The 19,614-nt window shown below is 40.6% G+C and overlaps 1 protein-coding gene across 7 annotated transcripts in view; it reads left to right on the forward strand.

Moving 5' to 3' along the window:
- Positions 1-9,009, forward strand: part of RESF1 (retroelement silencing factor 1) — a 33,735-nt gene extending 24,726 nt beyond the window's left edge. For all 7 annotated transcript variants that reach the window (XM_065648259.1, XM_065648267.1, XM_065648249.1 and 4 more), the window contains 3 exons: positions 601-5,951; positions 6,736-6,810; positions 7,980-9,009. In XM_065648259.1, coding sequence (XP_065504331.1) covers positions 641-5,951; positions 6,736-6,810; positions 7,980-8,122 — 5,529 coding nt within the window. In that variant the 5' untranslated portion in view covers positions 601-640 and the 3' untranslated portion in view covers positions 8,123-9,009. The remainder of the gene's footprint in view (positions 1-600; positions 5,952-6,735; positions 6,811-7,979) is intronic.
- Positions 9,010-19,614: the final 10,605 nt, after the last annotated feature.

A 19,614-nucleotide genomic window follows, 5' to 3' on the forward strand; every position in this document is an offset into this window, starting at 1 on the left:
TTTCTCCATTCTTATGTTGTATTTGAAGATATAATTGCAGTCCATTCCTGTATGAAAACTCTGACCTGCATTATATTTTGTGAGTGCTTCTTATGCTCAGCTCTTAAGTGTTTTTCATTATATCGTGTTATATAAACACATCGAGTTTTTTTCCATTCTTTTTGGATGAGAAGGTAAATGTAGCAATCTACCATTAAATAAAAAAATTGAATGATAGTAGAATTAGCAGAATAATGTGAGGATTTTATTATTCATTAGACAATCAACAGAATCGTTAGTTGCTGCACTGTCTTTTTGTACCTTAACTGTGTTCTGGAAATAATTTATGCAACTTGACATGACAACATTGATGTCCATGGGTTGTGCCAAGGAGTTGCTCTTCTACCTAGCAATTTAAGTTCGACAGTTCTGTTCATAAAGCGTTATAGATCACTTCTGGGTAAGTGAAATAGGTTTTAAATGAAAGACTAAGATTTCGGGTTTTGTTGTTTTTTGTGTTTGTTGTTGTTGTTTGGTGGTTTTTTTGGTTGGTTTTTTGTGGTGTGTGTGGTGGGGTTTTTTTGTGGTGGTTGTTGTTGTTGTTTTGTTTGTTTGTTTTAGCATTTTGGTTTTTGGCTGAAGAAAAAGAATTCAAGAAAAGATGGACTGGAATGTAAGACCACTCCAGAATGCTGATGCAAATAAGAACCTGCAAAGTGAAGAAGCATGTTACAGTCAGTTCTTTTCTAATCCACATGCTTTTCCTCAGACAAATGTCTATTCCTCTACAAATGTATGCACTTACATTGGAAATAACCAAATGGCGTATCTGCCAACCAGCAATGTTGCCTTCTCTCCTGTAAATGCTGAAGGATTCAGAACTTCAGATCAGGCCTTACCAGGAGCATCTGTAGCTGGTAATGACTCTTCTATCTCAAAATACTCTGTTGATCAGTATCTACCATCCTACAGGCCAATAGCTCCGAAACCTCCCAATCAGACATCACACTTGCAGGCAGAGGTGACTCGGACTTGGCCAAAATCTACTGCCTACGTTTATTCCCCTAGAAAGTTACCTCCCGTGTCTTCTCTAGCGAATGCTGGAAATAACACGAGGAACGTACTTCAGGAATCTCAGTATTTCACAGCAAAAGGTTACAGTGTACGGCCACAAATACTGCAGCACAATTCTATGAGAACTACGATGTTATATCAAAGTAACATTCATTCTCAGAATAATTCTATGTCTCTTAGTACATCCGGGCAACATGTCCAAACCCAGATATATCACCCCGACGTTCAGTTTAAGGTTTTACGATCACAGACTCAAAATACTGCGGCAAATGTACAGATGCTACAATATCAACCAAGTCAGATGGGACCAGAAGTTCCTAATGGATGTTCTGCACCATCATTGTTGCCCACCAACTGTGATTCAAGAGCTACAGCACAGTCCTCAGTAGGTATATCACAGGCAGTTCAAAATGTGCCTAATGGGTGCACCCTTAGCCAACAGAGGTGTCCGTCGAATCCGGAACATGCTTCTGGTTTTAACAGTGTTCAGCAATACTGTCAGAAACAGCAGTCTGGAGAAATCAGTCAATCAGTTAGTAATGTATGTAATTCAAGTGGAAGTGTGACATCGAATCAGCCTTTTAATGGAATGCCGGTGCCATCCCTTGGCATTTCCAGAGAACCATACGATGTGCAAGAAATGGAAACTCTTTCTTTGGTGGCTGCTTCAAAGCCTCTAAGTGATCCTGCTTCAGTTCAAGAAAGCCAGACTAGCAGTTTAATGAATAGGCCTGTTAATTCTCAAATTTCTTCAGCAGCAGCAGACGAAAGAACAGTTACAAAGGAAAGACTATTTTGGGAAGCTCAAAGGTTGCTCAGTATTAAAAAAAAATTCGTCCTTCTTGAAAGGATGCATCATTATAGAAGACGACTCTTAGCAGCTTCAGAACATAACAATAGTAATCCCCCATCTCTTTCAAATAATCAAAATACTCCTGCTAATCATTCTCTATGGATGCCCAACCAAAATGTACCACCTGCCCCATCTGAAACAGCAGGGACAGACAGTCCAATACTTAACTCTTCACCCGAAGAAAGAAATGACAAAAACATAGCCAGTGCTGATAACAGAGGATTAGAGGTGACTCAAAGTAACCCTCAGGTGGAGCAGGGAAACCTTTCGTCAAGCTCCACTTCTATTTTCTCTCAGAGCAAACTCCCAGCTCAAAATCCTGAGAGTGCTCCCATCTCAAAAGAAAGGGATGCAAATGCCTTGGCCTCTTCTCAGAAAACAGCGACATCCTTGAACAATGCTTCGGGTTTTAGTCAAGTGGATAGCTCTATCAAAATCACATCGAAGAATGCGTCCACCAATACAGAGAACCCATCATACCCCAAGAATTCATCGTTTCTTCATTTCGTATTAAGCAGCACAAATATATTGAAAGAGAAGACAGCTGGTGCTACTGCTGATAAAATACTGACTGATCTCCTGTGTAGTGAAAAACCACTGGTAGATACGTCTGTCTCAGGTGGAAGCTTACTAAAAGACACTAGTGAAAAGAACATAGAAAGTCTGAAAGGTGATCAGGCATTTATGGTTAACACAAACTCTCCCGTATCAGAAACAACCAAATCTGGTGAAGCTAAATTCCAGAGCAGTGTAGCTCAGGAAAAAACACCGATTCCTAAAAATACATCTGTTAAACAGAGCAATTATGGTTACTCTGTGGAAGAGCTAACTGCATGCCTGGGCTTGTGGAGAAGGACTCCGTCAGAATCTGTAAGTGTGCAAAATAAGCAGTTAAATGAAAACCCCACAACAAATCAGGTTTCACCTTACAGCCAAAACACGAAAAAAAGAGAACAAAATAATGCTCTGGTTGATACAAATGAAGCAACTGTAGGGCAAAAACTTGATACATTGAGTTGCAATTTAATAAAAAGTTTTGAACTCCAAGTTGCAGTTGTTTCTCCTTTAGTACTTTCTGAACAGAGAACACAGAGTGAGCAGGCAGACAAATGTCCAACATCTGCAGGGAAAACCTTTCCATTGATTGACTCAGGAAGCATATGTAGCTTGCAAGGAGAGGAGAAAAACTGGTTAAGTGTGGTAAATACTGATAAAGGAAATGTAGAAACGGTTCAGTCAGCTGATGGAAACAAAATAGTGAAAAGCAGTGTGAGTGCAAGTGAGTCATATGATGAAAACCAAAGGAAAGCTTGTCAATCTGCACAAGATGCCAGAGAAGATCTGCAGCTTGGAGTACGAAACAAGCCTTCTCTTCCTGAATTGGGCATTGATTTTTCTAGTCAAATCTTTCAAGAAGGTATGAGAGACCATAAAGACAAGCAAGATGTGTTAGAGACAGGAGATACATCCATAGCTGTCTTGGATGAACAGATGTTTTGTATTTCTAGTGTATGTTCTCTTGTTGAAGGTGATACATCTTACAATCCGCAAATAGCAAGTATCTTCAGGTCAGTCCCCGAGACACATACATTAAATGGTACCTCATCAGAAGGGGATGCATCAGACCCAAAGCAAAAGGAGCAACAGCTGGACTTGCGTAAAAATGAAATGAGCAGTAACACTCTGCAAAGAGAGAGCTTGCTGCAAAAGACATTGGAAGAAACAACAAGCTGCAAGAGTAAAGCAAGTAAAATTTTGGATTGCATCACAACTAGTCATTTGGAGAAAGAAAGCAGTGTCAATCCTCTTAAAACGGTTTCTACCTCGGAACAAAAAAAGTCATTCGATGCATCTGTCAAGCATCCTGAAAATGATTCAGAAATTCTTGCTAGTATAAACCAGGAGTTAGCTCAAAATTCACTGGATTTCTCTGTCGATGTATCTGCTGTAACAAATGCATTCACTGTTCCAAGAGACAACAGTAAACAAGATTACAAGTCCAGCAAAAAGAGCACAGAAAAAGAGATGAAACTTTCTGGAGCAGACTCTATTAAATGTCTAAGTAATCAGCTGTCTGAACTAATGGAAGAGTTTCCATATGGCATTGAAGGTGCTGCTGCACTAACAAAAGAACCAGTACAAAATGATTCTGTGGCTGAGCGGATGGAGAATCAACCTCAAAAAAAGACTCAAATTTGCAATAAGACTTCTCATTTGAAGGACCCAGTAGATCAGATAAAAATTGCAGTGTTAAGCCCTGAGCAGATGCGAGAACTGTTTCCTAAACACAGCCTGTGTTCCTCTAGTGACAGCGGGAGTGTGGTGAGTCAACAGTCAGAAAAGGCTTCAGCTGAGAAGAACCATCAAGGCAGCGTTCAGCCTACTCAGAGTCTATGCAAGAAGAAAAAAACAACGCAAAAAACCTCCGACCCCAGAAAAGAAAACAATTGCTCTTTAGTAGGTTGTCTGTCTGTAGCGTGTGAAGTGCCACACTGCCCCAGTAAGTCTGGAATGACTGGTTCAGAGAAAAACGACCAACTTTCAAAAGCTGAAAATATTGGCTCTGCAGAGAGGCAAGAAGACAACAGTAAATCTGATGCTGTAACGATGAACAACTGTGCAGTGGGAAACCTGCCAATTTCTGAAAAAATGCCAAATGGTGTCAGCAAAACCAAAAAAGATATTTGCAAATACACCTCTGTAGTGGGCAAAAAAGCTAGGCTGACGGTGAATAATGAACACAAACCGCTTACAACACAACAGGAAAAAATTGGACCACTTAATTCCTCTGAAAACCAGAATGTTGATAAATCTAAAAGGAGCAGCTGGAAGGAAGAGCTACTAGTCATCAGAGGAACCCCATTGTTAGGCAAAGAATTGCATTCTGACAAAAAAGAACATCAGACAGTCTCAGAAGAGTTGTCAGGGAAAGCTGGTCATACAGATGCAGACAACGTGACAAAATCATCTAAAAAGAGAGAGAGTATTTTCAAAATGGAGTCCCTTTCTAAAGATAAAATCAAACCAGGTTTGACTATGAAATCCCAAACAGAAGTTAACAAATTTACGAAGTCAGAAACTGTTGAAATTAGACGTGCTGAAGTCACTCAAGGACAAAAAATTACCTGTGAAGAGAACCCACTTGAAGAACAGAACTGTAAGAAACAAAAGGAGATCCTTGGGCAAGATGTAGGAATTAACATCAAAGAGAAAGACAATTTATCAGCAGAAATAAAACATAAAAAGCTGAATAGTTACCATGCTGATGCTATAAAGGTCCCAAATTTTGGCACCGTAGACTTAAAGTCAAAAAACCACATTCATTCTCAGCATAAGGTTATAAAAATTCATCCTTCACAGGAGCAGCAGTACAAACGGAAGAGGAAGGAAAATATGATTGGGAAGAGAGACCCTAAGAAAACAAAGGTAGAAGAGGAAAGACTAAAACATTCTGAAGCAAAGAGTTCCAAGCAGCTTTCACGTAATTGCATGATAAATAATGACAAAGCTAAAAAATTGAATGGAGAAAATGGCTGGAAAACAAAGAGTTCGTTAGCAGATCGCTCTGCGCTTAAACTACAGAGAAAAAAAGCTCTGTCTTCTACCATCTCTAAAAACTACTTCTCTAACAAAGAGAGACGTCTTGATGGTCAAAACAAAGACAAGTGCTCTGAGAAAATGTTTCCTGATAAAAACCTGCTATACTTAAACAGAAGAAATAGCAGATTAAAATTGCATCTTCAAAAGGAACCAAAAAAACATTACCTGAACAGAGTTGCATTCAAACGTATGGCACAGGAACGCATATATCTGACAAAATTAGAGACATCACCTCTCAAACTTGCCTGGCATACAGAGCCCAAAGTGTCACAAAACAACCCAGATAAAAAAAGAGATTCTTCTCCTTCAGAAGGTGAGAAATCCTGCAAACAGGAAGTACTTGAGTTTAAGCTGTGTCCAGAGATACTGTTCAGAAATCCAACAGCTGATGATGAAAGCTTAGCTGCAAAGAATTCCCTGGAAAGAGAGAAAGCCATTGTGGCAGGTATGATTCTGTCTTGATTACTAATTTGTAAGTAAATTAATTTGCAAGTAAAAAGCGTGTGCTCCTTTTTAAATTTATGCTGTACAAAACTACAGACAGCAAAAATGTGGGGCTCTAGAAGGTGAAGGTCAAAGTAGCTTAGCCAGCTTTCTGACAAACTGTAGCCGTGTATTAAGCTGAAAAAAAATGAGACTTTTCCTTCAATTTAATGTTTCATTCATTTCACTTAAGTTTTACAGAATAAAGTTAGAGTAGCTCAGAGCATGGCAGCTTCAAGTAACTTTGCAAGAAGGCTTTCTAACCTGCTTTTAGAAGATAGCTTGGCTTGTTCATAGAAAGCAGGTTCCCTTGGCATAGTTACCAAAGGTGATCTGGTTTGCATTCAGTGGTCACCTGGTTGTGTATAGATCTGGCTGGGCAGAGAGGAGGGAGAGATCTTTTGTGGTATTGAGGAAGAGAGAGGGTTTGGGCCAGGCATGTCCTGCACACAGTCTTGGTAACCTTTGCCATCTTTGCTTTAAGATGCCTTTTTTTCCTCCTCCTTATCCTCAACCTTTTGATATTTCACGTGGTGCAATGTGCAACATATTTGTATCAAACATTATATTTGATTTTAAATAAAACCAAATCTTAAGTTGTACATAACAGCCCTTGCAGTCACGTTCACACCTAAAGGAGGTTTCCTTTTGCATGTGCTAGTATATGTGTTAAAACTTGATACTGAACAGAGACCCAAACTTGTAAGGCGGGAAACTCAAAAACACTTTTAAAATTTTCTCTTTAGGTGTGAAAAGTAAAAAAGAAGATTGGTTAAAATGTGATCCAGTGAAGCAAAAAAACCTAGAAGAGATCGCTACAGGTGAAATAACTTCTGATGATCCATTTCAAAATACAACTTAAATACTCTTTGCTTGGCTTTAAGTTTTTCTTTACAGTAGCAAATCTTAATAAAGTTCTTTAACTTATTCTTTACTAGCTCTGCTGCTGGAATGAACACTGTAGAGTAAACATACGAGTTTCAAATATTCTTCTTGCTGTAAAAATGTGTTGTTGGAATTTTCCTGCTTATGTGGGTGTGCAGTTGAATTGGAGGTTGCACCAGTAACAAGATTCAAGTACAGTTTAAAACTGTAGCTAAAGACTAAGACAGCTCTTTCCAACTTTAAAATGTAGGAAGTAACATAACAAAATCTATGGCGAGACTATAAAAACAGAAAGTGATTTTTAAATTTTATTTGGCTGTCACGGTAAGTTGACATCCGCACATACACCCGTGCTCACAAGTACTGGGACCCGTGTGTCCCGGTAGTCTGGACAGGATTACTTGTATGACACACAGAGGAAAAGTGGTGCCACTACTACATCTGCCTCATTTCTCTTGATTGGCAAATTACTTTTTGGATGGTCTTTTATACCCTTTAGGCATCAATAACAGTGGCATCTTTCATGTCAAGATCTTAATTGTTCCATCCTTTGTAAATCTTTGGCGAGGTTGCTCCCTGCTGTCTTTAGTTCTTTGCTTTAGGTGTCTTTCTGGCTATGGTCTTGTTTTCCTGCTTGTTTAACAGGGAGTGAAATGGTGCATTCAGCATGCTGTAACTTTGTCGTCATCTTCTTCTTATCAGAGTGCAAGTCCTCTGCCGACAAGTTATCTGTTGTGGTCTTGATGCAAGCAACACGTTTTGCAGTGTTTACATCTTTTATTGCTGTTGAATGTGTCCTTGGCTGTTGGTGTCTGCCATTATTTTAGCTCTTCCTCTTGTTTCTTCTCTTACTTTCACAACCACTCGCTTTCATTCACACCTTTCTTAATATTCTTTAGAAATTACAAAGAGGTCCAAATGACCATTTGGTGCTTTAAAGATGCATTGGAGATCGATTTAAATCTGAGGTGACTGGTGCTCTAGGAAGGAAGTTTGCGACATCCTCTTTGTCAGTATGTGGCCATAAGTACCACATGCAGAAGGAGTAGGGTCACTTAAGACTCTTAGACTTTTGCTTTAACCTGCTTCTCTGTCTGTCTTTCAGCCAAGGACAGTATTCCACTTGACACAGCTATACAGATCCTGGATGGAGATGGCGAGGCTCTTCACATTCCAATCAAAGACTCAAAAGAGATGTTTCAGACCTACAGGAAAATGTATCTGGAAAAAAAGATGCAAAAGCCTTGATAGCACTCCTGTATCATAGGTCTTACTCAGAATCACTGGGAAAAATGCCAACAGTAAAATCCTTTTTCCTGTTTACTTCATATTTCTGAATAATTTTTTTAAAATATATTTTTTTGGATGTTGGCAATTTTTTCCCCTATTTGCCTCATTTGTGAATGATTGAGATCTTATTCTGTATTTATTGCACAAATATGCTTTGGTGCTGAAAATGCCATTGTCAAATGTGTTGTTTCCTTTTGGCACGTTTGTTTGTTTGTTTTTAAGATACAGGAGCTAGTTGAATCTTGACCAAAAAAACCCAAAACCTCATTTAAATTGTCCTAGTCTGTTTCCTTTTCTGATTTGGGAAAACTTATACCTGTGGTTCTTTCCATTGCGGGCAGTGGAAAAGTATTCCTACTGGAAAGGGATTGCAGTGAATTCCCAAGCATTACATGTTTATTTTCTACTTATGCTAGTCTGACTGTTGTGCTTCTAACAAGGCTTCCTATTTTTGTAGAAACTTTTTATTTTTTTCTTTTTTAAACTGGGAATACAAATATAAAACCCTCAAATCAAACATACAGATTTGAGGATGCCATGAAGTATTTATGCTGCTACCCAGTTTTCTTACATTTCTTTTTGTGGAACTTGTTCAAATTGAATTCTTGATCTGAACACAGTGCCATAAACTGTTAGTTGACTGAAGAGTTCTTTTGTTTTTTTTCTCTCTGCTTTCTTTACACTTTTGTTGAAGTGCAGGGAGTTTGAATTCACTCTTGTCTGGACTATGTTGCTCACTTTAACCAGACTCTAATTAATTTCTTTGTTCATAAAGTGTTAGTTAATGTTTGGCTACACGTTCACTGTGACATGAGTTATATTTGTTGCTGTATGTCTTTTGTTTAAGTGCCTTTTCACTGTTGTTCAGAATTTTGAATTCGTATTTTTTCAGAGATTTGGTACTTGATTCTTTCTATCTGTTTAAACCTTTCTACTGAAAGTAAAAACTCTGTAGATATTTCACTGAACAGTTTTTATATTTGAAATAAACTTTTGAAGGTTATGCCTTTTTTAGTTTAAAAGTATGAAGTTGTGTTTATTGCAGTTAGTTAAATAGGCATTGAAGATATTCCTGTAGATGAAAAGCAGCTTTAAAATAAGTGCCAGATCTTCCTTCTTAAAAGGCTTCATAGTTGCAAGTGAGAACTGGACTTGAGTCCCAGTTTTTTCTAAGGAACTCCTAACAGCATGTACTTATACATCAGAAAACATGTCAGGAATGTTTTTCTCTTCAACTTTTTTTTTTTTTCACCTGCTCTGACTTGGAGTTGGGAATTGGTCGTCATGAGTACTTTAAAAAGCCTTCAGTACTATGTTCACGAAGATGTATGTTTGTAGGCATCTTGGATGTAATTACCCAGTGGAGCATAGCATTATAATTTCCTAGCTCTGTGTGTACGCTGAATTAAAAATGGGCTTTTTTGGGAGAAAGAAGTCCTCCCCTTCCATCATTTGTACATTTCTTCTCTCAAACTAGGGAGCTATTCAGGAGGTTTTTAGCTCCCTTCCTGCCTGGCACAGCTGTCCTAACAACTTAATTTTTTTTTTTTTTTTTTTTTTTTTTTCTGGCTGGATGCCCAGCTATATTAGTCTGTGGGGAACACTGCCACTGGAGAATTTTGTAATAATGTTGGCAACTCTGAAAAGGTTTTATTTTTCATTTTCTTGGGAGTTTAGCATCTGTAGTATACTGCCTGCATTAAGGAAGATTCATTGTAACCTTAAATGTACCTGGTACAAAACCCACATAATTCCTGTCAAGAATTGATTTTGGGTTTTGTTCTGTATAATGATATATGAAGCTGGCTTAAATGCTTGAGTGAATTCTTTTCAACAGGAAATTATTCAATGCATTGACGCATGACAATTACATTCTAAACATTTGGAGATGTTTTCTTACTGATCCAGTGCATCCAAAAGGTGAGAATGCCAGTTTTGAGTCCCAGTGGATACAGCTACATCTTCCTCCTCTATTACACCAAAGAATGAATCTTGGCTCTGTGACCATGGTTACACAGTGAGTTGTGCCTACACCACTTTGGTATGGCTAGGATCTCTAGGATAGACTGGTCACATCCTTTCTGCTTGGGTCATGTGTTGGCTCAGTAGCTATCCCATAAACCTTTGCACTTGAAGTACTCTGCACTTATGGCTGGCCTCCTACTTGTGCTACACTTACTGCATAATTGCTGTATGCACCTGCGTACTAAGAGGACTGTGCCAGATGCTCTTAGTTATCATTTCTCCTGCTCCTTATGCTGCTTACTGAAGCCACAATACTACAGCAAGCCCTTGGCCTTGGACTGGCAGGATGCTGTCTGCCTAAATGTGGCCATTGTGAGGATAACTAGTGCTATGTTGCTTTAAGTGAACTGACAAACGTGAGCTTGAAGACATTCACTAGCACTGAAGATACCCATCATGGATGTGATATGTGCCCATTGTCTCGTGTGTTGCCTGTACTTGAAAGGACTTGTGATATGAATGTCACCAGTGGGGTTAGTTTGTGCAAACCATGGATCCTGTCGGCTCTGAGAGCACTAATGGGTCTTAATGGTCCTGGTCATCTATATGTGGGACCTCCACGCGCACTCCCTGCTCATGGGCCCCGGAACTCCATTTAAGATCAAACCAGGGCTTCAGTCCCTGCCTGAGCAATGTTCATGGTTTAACTGTCTCTAGCTCTGTTACAGTCACGCCTGCGTGTGGGCATGGAAATTGCCCATTGATCCAGATCCTGACTGATGGATGGTCTTCCTGCCTGGACTCAGATGTATTTTATTATTAAGAAGCTGCCGGATTTCACATTGTCCCTCCTTCATCACTACAACCTTGTCTGGTGATCTGGACCCTGGTTTGTCCCTGGTTACCATCCCTGTCCTGCTTTCCTTGCTTGGGTGCTGTGGGGATGGGGCCTTGGCTGGTGAGGCTCCTGCCTTACCAGTTGTGGTATCTCCCTTGGCTTCTGGCCCCTGGCCCTTAGGGAGCCATTGGTCCTTACTGAGCCCTGACATGCAGAACTGTAGGATGTGGGTGTCCAACACCCCATCCTGTTGGTGTTTGTCTTCTCCTTCCCATTGCCTTCTAGGAAACTTTCAGTGTCAGTATGAAGAACTACCACTTCTATCATTCTTGTCTTTGTGCCCCAAGAGAGTCATGGATGATGTTCCTTATAAATGTAAAAAGGTAAACGTCATTTGCCACCCATTTTCAAAGACAAGAAGATGACCCATGAAACTACAGGAGACTGGTGAGCCAGCCTGTCCCCTTTCTTTGGGAAGATTATAGAACAATCCTTGAAGCCATGACCTCCCAAGTACAGTAAGGATAAGGTGATTTGGAACAGTTAGTGTGGATTTATGAAGAGTAAATCACACTTGACCAATCCGATGGCCTTTCATGATGAGATGACAGGTTCTGTGGACAAGGGGACTGTGGGAAGTGTTATTTACTTTTAACAAGGCTCTTGATGTGGTTTCTCACAGTATTCTTGTAGCCAAATTGGAGAGAAATGATTTGGATAAGTGATCTACACAGTGGGTGGAGAATTAGCTGACCAGCTGGGCTCAGAGGGATACAGTCTGTGATCAGTGGTACGAAGCCCAGGTGGCATCTGATTACTACCGCATTCTTCAGCAATTGATACTGGGGCTGTCATTGTTTGCCGTCTTCATTAATGAGTTGGAGAATGGGTTGTAATGAACCTTTGCAGGTTTGCGTGGAGAAATGGGGTCCTCAAGAAAGTCAGGAGTAACTTTCTGTGGAAGTTTGAGAAATGCACACAGACTGCCTCCCAAAAACACTCGCTTCTCCTCGCTCACTTCTCACAGGTGCAACTAGAGATACTCACAAGAGCTGGTTTCTAATGGTGTGATGAGGCCACTGCCCCAAAGGATGGTCTGTCCAGCAGGTGCCTATCTTTGGCTTCAGGCAGCAATGCCTGTGTAGAAACTGGGTTCATGTCTGCTCCAGGACCTGATACAGAGCCCCTGCCCAAACCATCTAGTGAAGTGATGTTCAATAAGGGCAATAGGCTGGAAGTCTGTGTAACAGCAAGATAACAAATTTAACATGGTTAACCACAACATTGTTACTTCCTTTGACCAGATACGAACACAGATGCCATAAATTAAGTGGCCATAACATAATTGTCATGACGTTGTAAATCACACCCACTGTTTTGCCATGTATCCAATTATACGGTGACCTGGTCCTTCTAAATCAAGAAGAAAGCCAGTCATCAAGAAAAACTAAACATGCAGGAAAACATGCATTACAAAGCGCTGGACTTGGGAACTTGGAAAAATGTTACCACTACCTCTGATGTTGACCATACTTTCCTTCCCAGGCATTGGAAGTAAATAGTTTTTCCTACTAGTGTGCCTCATTAGCTGGGTGCTAGCCAGGTGTGTGCTCTGCTTTCCAATAAAGAGGGATTTTCTTGGTGGCAGACAGGTAGGTTGTAATCTAGAATACAGCCTTTATTCTAGAAAGCTTGTCCTTAAAACTCTGCTGTCGCAGCCATACTTACTACATCCCTGTCTTAGTCCTTGTCTTTCTGCCTTCCTAGACCTAAATAATTCATCCTTACTTTTGGAAACCTTGCCTCCATCTTCACCTTTTTTCCTGCCTGGGACTTGTTGAATTTGCAAGGCTGCCACTGCAACCTTGGTTTTTTAAATATTTTTCCTCTTCTTCCTGGGCATCAACTTTTCTTCCTGTGGTCTGTTAGCAATGCTATTTTAGTCACAAATCTAAAACCTGGCACCATATGAAGGAAATTCACTCTGTCCCAACCAGGCATAGTACGTAGTCAAAGACGGGCTGAAGTTTTCAGTCCAATGCTATGACACTTGTCATGGGAAAATGAAGATCCATGTGTCTGTCTGCAAGCACCTCAGTCCCTGTGCTGAGACTCTGAGGAGGACACCTCCATAGCGTTAAAGGCTGTGATGATGGAAAATGGTGTCTGCTGAAGTTCAAATGAAGGCAGGCCTTGCGGTCTTCGATGTCAAAGGTAAAATTCACCTCAGTGTTTGCATTTAATGAACAGTAGGAAGATAAAGATTTCTACGTTTATGGTTATATCGTGGCATAAAGGGAAAGGCATTCATACAGCGCAATGGTGGGCTTTGCCAAGGTATCTGTTTTCTGTAATGTTGCTTTCTATGGCTACACACAAGCATTTTGCAGTTCATATCATTCCTTGCGTTTCTCTGTGCAGTGCTAACTGATGAGTATCACTGGTTTGAGCCTATAAAGCTGGCTTAGATGAATCATAAAATTATTTTGGTTTGAAAATGACTAAGGTGCCTCAGTGTAAAATGACAGAGGTTTCCTGCTTCTCTTTCAGTTCTGCGTTGCTATGGCACTAATAATTTAAGTGCATAGGAAACAAACCTGTGTTCTGAAAGGGCGTCAGGACTGTGAAACTGAGCCTACACTGTTGTGTGTCTCAAGCCCTCCCATATCCCCCGGGGGACTATCCTCTTTCCTCCAATCATCAGCACTATCAAAAAAGTCATAAACAGCATTCTCCTTAAAAATAAAATGAAAAAATGAAGTTCCTCTGCTATAGCAACCTGTGTTCAATAGACGACAGACTGGAAACCAGAAAATAGATTCTTTGCAACTAAGTAATTCTACAGTAAATCACCACAAAAGATGGTTTTCAGACCAAAATGTGGAAATACAGCTAATAAGGAGTAAAAAAAGAAAAAGCTCTGTATGTTAATTTGCTCATAGTGCCTTTCCTTTATACCCCTATTAGATACTTTCAGAAAGAAATTACCCTGCCGGTATGCTCTTATCCAGTAACTTTGGACTCTGTCGGCCAACATCAAGCGAAAAACAGAGAAGATAATGCTGGTGGCTGGTTTGAGATGAGAAAAATGCTGAGTCCTTCCTTCCTCCAACACTGCAGTAAAGACAAGGAGGGCTCAGCCTTCAGGTTTGCCCACAAACTAGCATATGTGTGGTTCCCAGCCAGCCCCAAGAGATGCTGATTGTACCCTACTGGGAAAGGATGTGGGATGAAGTCAGGGGGCTCTATTTGCACCAGGGGAAATACAGGTCTGAACAGGGGACACTGTAGAGAGGTTGCTGATGGCAGTGGTGGGGGAGCATCTCTTTGGAGATGTTCAATGCACTTTGTTAATCTCACTGCTTACGGTAATTCTCTGCCTATTTGCTTCTGTAACAATTTAACTACATCGATTAAAAAATATACGTCTCTTATGCTTTAGAGGTACAGAGACTGTCCTGAGTCTCAGGCACTGCAGAAGCAAGATGCAGCGTTCCCTGAAGCACTAGAAGAGGCTTAGGCAAGGAGAATTTATTGCAGGATTCACCTTTAAACTCAACCAAAATTAAGTTTGGCATAGAGACCTGCTTGTTCATGCTCAAAGACATAAGGAACTAGAAAGGGCAGCACCAACATAAACCTGAAAGACATCATTTAGTTCATAGTATTCTCAGGAGGACTTTGAAGAGTCAAGACAATACAGATTGGAAATAACAGGCTATAAATACAATGGCTATGAATGAAGACTAAGATAAATGCTCTACCTGTGCATGCAGTCATTCTGCAAGTAACGAGAAAAAAGAATGCTCTTCTTAGAGCCCAGCGGGAGATAGACTGCGGCCCACCATGCAAATGCCTCCTCTAAGGCATTTAGTCAGAACCAAAGAAAGGTCAAAAATATTTGGTAGGCATAGCAGACATAGTCTGTAGGTGGGTGGAAGTTTTCTTAATACGAGCCATCAGGACCGTGACAACAGCTTGTGAGCTGGTGGAACAGGTGTTTTTCTTTAAAGTGTGATCTGCAGAATCCTAACTGGATCTGGCAGCATGCTTTACAGGAAACTTCTGCAAAACTGCCTATAAAGATATGTATATAGATATATATATAAAATACTCTCAGCGCAGGAGGAAAAGACAAATGGAGTCATCATACCAATATTAGGAATACCCATGTCAGTAAAACAGCAAAGATCATCTATTTCCAAATATGAACACTAAGAAAAAGACAACAGCAAGACAAAATCATATAGGTGAAAAAAAGTGCAGGTTTTTTCTGTTCATTATCACAACTGGCTTGCCAAGGTATATTGACAAAGGGAAAATTGCCTGATCCTATGGATAATCAGTTTAGTGGCAGTTAATCTCGAGATATATCAGAGGTTATTATACATTTGTTATTTGTCAAGCTCTGTAAGCAAATGTCCTTCAACGTAGTTTGCAGTTTGGGTTCAACGATGCCATATTCACCAGGTTACTATTATTTTAAACCACTCTATGCCGTTCCAGTCTCTGATGTATTAACTTCACAGTGATTTTGCTGATGTTGGAATCTCTTTGATAAATTGCCACGACTGATAAATTGGCCACTGTCCATTCAGACAGCTGCTTGGATGAAAATACCTGCAAGGAGCAGCATTATGGCTACAAGGAGTATCTACAGGGAGCGCCATAAAAGGCCTGAAGACCATCTGCTCCACAGAAGAAGCGGTCTGGATATGTGCATAAATGTCACATGTTAACATCAAACCTCTCATTGTGGTGGTGCCAGCTTGGCACAGACCTGTGGAGCAGAGGACCAAACACGATTGTTTTTGGTACCATCTGCTGCACCTGTGGGTATCTCTGGCAACTACAGTATAAATGGGCAGCTGGGCAGAAGAGCCAACAGGAAATGCTTTCTATACGGGAACCTGATTTTGCTTCTCAACATTTCTGCTCCGCATCTCATGCAGCTATGGTTTAACCTGTTTTGAGGTACAAGTACATCCAAAGCAAAGTTGCTCTCTGATAGGACCTTAAACAGCTACAGACAAGACTTAAATGTGCATGAGTCCCTAAACCTTAAATTTTAAAATGTTCTTGTGACAAAAATATACTCTTTGTAGGAATAATATGGGACAGAGAGCACAAGTAAAATGCAAAACCATGGTGTGTTTTAATATTTGGAGGTAACTATGAATGTAAATAAGGTTAATTCTGAGGATTTAATGGCTCTGTAAACTTCGTTGATTTTGTGGTATTAATGTTGAAAGACATCTTCATACTCTGCTATGACAATATATATTCTGGGTAAGTCACTGCTGCCCCTCACATAGACCTATTCTGAAAAAGCTTCACCCTGATATAATGAGCAAGATGAAAGAGATATTTAGTAATGACTGTATCCCGAGGATACTCGTACTAGATTTCTTTGTGAACACTAGTCCCAGAATGCTTTTGCCTTGTTTTTAATTTGGCACTGGGATGATAGGTTTCCATACATGGTGTAAAGAAAAGCTCTTAGGGAAAAAAATGGAGTAAGATGAGAAGTCCCACTGCTGTCTGGTGGGGATGCTCTGTGTGCTGGGTTAGTGCGAGTGGCTTTCAACTTTTCTGTACTCCTGGGATGTTTTGTTGCAAGGGAGATAAGAAACTGCATGGAGTTGTTTTGTTATGTTTTGCTCAGACCCTCACTTTCTCCATTGGTCTGTGTGTTGGGACCAAGAGAAGGGTAAAATGCATAGTCAGTGATGACTAGATGCTATAGCTGCAAGTGCTGTTTCCTGTACAGAGCTGGTCAGAGGTTTTCCTGGGATTTCAGCAGAAGAAATCCCTGCTGTCTTTCTGTAGTCATGTCTGATTTGTAACTATTTCTTGGTTATGATGCACGTTCATGATTAATTCTGATGTGGATATGTTTTGCCAGTGGACAGTGTCAGCACAAAGGACACAGACAACAAGTCCAAAAGATAAGCTTACTTTTACTTTGTCTTAAAGCAGCAAAAGATGAAGCAAGGCAATGCACCTAGTTGTTACTACACAGAACTAACTATAGTGATTAAGAAAGATGCATCACTAATTCCCCTAATACTTTACCATCATCCAGATCTGTACCTCAGCTGGGGAGCCCCTGTCACAGCGAAGGATCGGAGAACCTTTCCCGGCAATTGGGAAATCCTGTGAAGTGTGTCCACTCGTAGGTGATGTCTCCATCGTCGCTGTGAGGGGGTCCTGCTTATGCACAGCCTAACAAACAAATACATATTTCAAAATGCATGGAAACATCTGGTGGATTGGTTTCCTCACTTGGGCATGCCCCGGCTCTGGCCAGGAGCCTGGCCTCATTCAAGGAGTTTCTGTTCTGCTAATTTATCTCTATTTTTGCACATTTTATACTGACATGAGTCTCGTAGAGCAGTTTGCCTAGAGGTCAACGTTGTGCATGCTAAAATAATGCTGATTGGATTATGCTGCTTAGAAATCAACTTTGGTTTGCTAATATTATGCTGGTTGGGAGGTTCACTCAGAAGTCAACTTTGGTTCGAGGCCTATAGTTCAGGCCTTTTCATATCAGGATACAAATTGCAGAAAGCACAAAGTGGATTGAAAAAGTGCCATTTTACTTCTTGAAGCTTCTCTTTTGAAAGATCAGTGGTGGCTGAGAGGTCAGCTAGTTGATGAAAAAACTTGGAATTAGTAAATAGGTATGTTTTGGGAGGGCTCCCTGGCTTAGTCAGGCTGAGATATCCCTTTTGGTTCTGACTCTAGGCAATGTCTTAATGGGAGAGAGTCTGGGAAGAAATCTGGAGGGTAAAACATCATAACGGCAAGCTAGTGGGTTTTTTAATTCAATTAATAAGATGCACATGTGATTTTTTTTTTTCTGATAATAGGTATATAATTTTGTATTGGGTGTCAACGTCAAGGTTTTGGGAGTGGGGAGGCTGCAGGGGTTCTCTGTGGGAGGAGGCCAGGGGATTCCCTGGCTCCAGCCGGGTCCACAATTAACCCACTGCCAGACACAGCTGAGCCTGCCATCCACACCAGGAAAACGTATTTAAGAAAGGGTAGAAAGCACCAAGGAGAGAGAAGGAGGAAACAAAAAAGTGAGAAACAGCAGAGGGAACACCATAGTTGGAGGAGGAGGTGCTCTGTGGTGAAGCAGATATTCCCAAAGTAACTGCTGCCTGTGGAGGACCCACACTGGAGCAGATACTTCCTCAGAGGACATGCAGTTGATGAATGAGCCAAAACTGAAGGAGGTACACCCACAAAGAGACTGCAGTCCACAGAGGACTGGAGTTTAGGAAAGAGCAGCAGAGAGAAGCTGCTGTGCCCTGACCCCAAGCCCTGCACTGCCTGTTGTCTCCGTGAAGGGCCCGAGTGTGCCCTGCAGTGGTAACAAGGGGGGAGGAGAGGTGCTTGGAGTGATGAAGTGAAGCTGAGCCTGGGAATGGGAGAGGAAAAGTGTTTTCCCTGTATATAAATGCTTGATTATTTTTTTTGAAAGAAGAATCCAAATCACTACTCAAATATTTGTATTAATTGATAATGAATTAAATTAAATTCCCTGAGGCAAGTCTGTTTTGCTCAGGACAGTAATTGGTAAGTGATCTCACTGTTTTTATTTCAGCTCAAGTTTTCCCTTCCTTTTTTTTGCTAGTTCCTCCCCCATCCCACTGGGAGATGAATGAGGGATGAACAAGCAGGTCGTGGCCCATCACAGGTTTTAAGGAGAAAATCACTATACCTTGAAGGACCAGTTAATTTTTCCATGAGAGCAGTGCACAAAGAGGTGAAGAACATAAAATCCACCACTTGCCTATGGCCAGGATGGGCTACGTTACTATTTAGCTCAAGTCCTCCAATCCTAGGCATGCATTAGCTCTATAGATACCCAGAAGCTGTGACACCAGTGCTCCGTGTGTAACGTTACCTATAACCATAGAAAAGGGGCTGCTTATTCCCCAAATGGAAACAACAGCAGAAGCACAGCGTGAAAAATCACTGTGTGGTTGTATCTCTTCAAGGGTTGTTGAACTTTTTTCACAAGCAGAGCTCAGAAAGCCTCCAGTAACGCCTACAGTAGTTCCCACATCATAAGCTTGTGTTTTTACACCCTCAAGGGTTTCTTTGTCATGTAGCAGTAGGGAAACCTCTATCAGTGGGAGGAGATGGCAGCTTCTCTCCCCGCATTTGACTGTCCATTTTTCCAGCAAGCAAAGAGCCCAAAAGAAATATCAGGTCTTAGTTTCCACTCAAGGCTGTGTTCACCACTTCTTACCTTTCTCAGTGATTTCATTCTCCTATCCTTGTGTGAAAAGCATTTTAAATTTCTAGGTTTTTTTGTTAGCATGCCTAAAATAGAGAAGTTACACAACAGCTGTGAAACTTAATGTTTCTACAATAGAGTGAATTGGACACTTAGAACTCTACTATTAGGATTTTTATTAATGATAATTTATAGAGGTGACACTTTTACTAAATCAGACCAAATCATGGCAGTTCGAAATAGCACAGTGGGACAGAGCTCAGAAATGAGACACATCAGAAGTGAGAAATGGACTAAGACTTCCCTCCTACAAATGAGCTTAGCTGCAAGTAACTACTAAGTATATCCACTCGCCTTACTTGGGAGACTTGGTCTATGTGTTCATGATAGAAGGAT

The sequence above is a fragment of the Caloenas nicobarica genome, chromosome 1 (genome assembly GCF_036013445.1).
Source record: "Caloenas nicobarica isolate bCalNic1 chromosome 1, bCalNic1.hap1, whole genome shotgun sequence".
In the NCBI taxonomy this organism is placed as follows: Eukaryota; Metazoa; Chordata; class Aves; order Columbiformes; family Columbidae; genus Caloenas; species Caloenas nicobarica.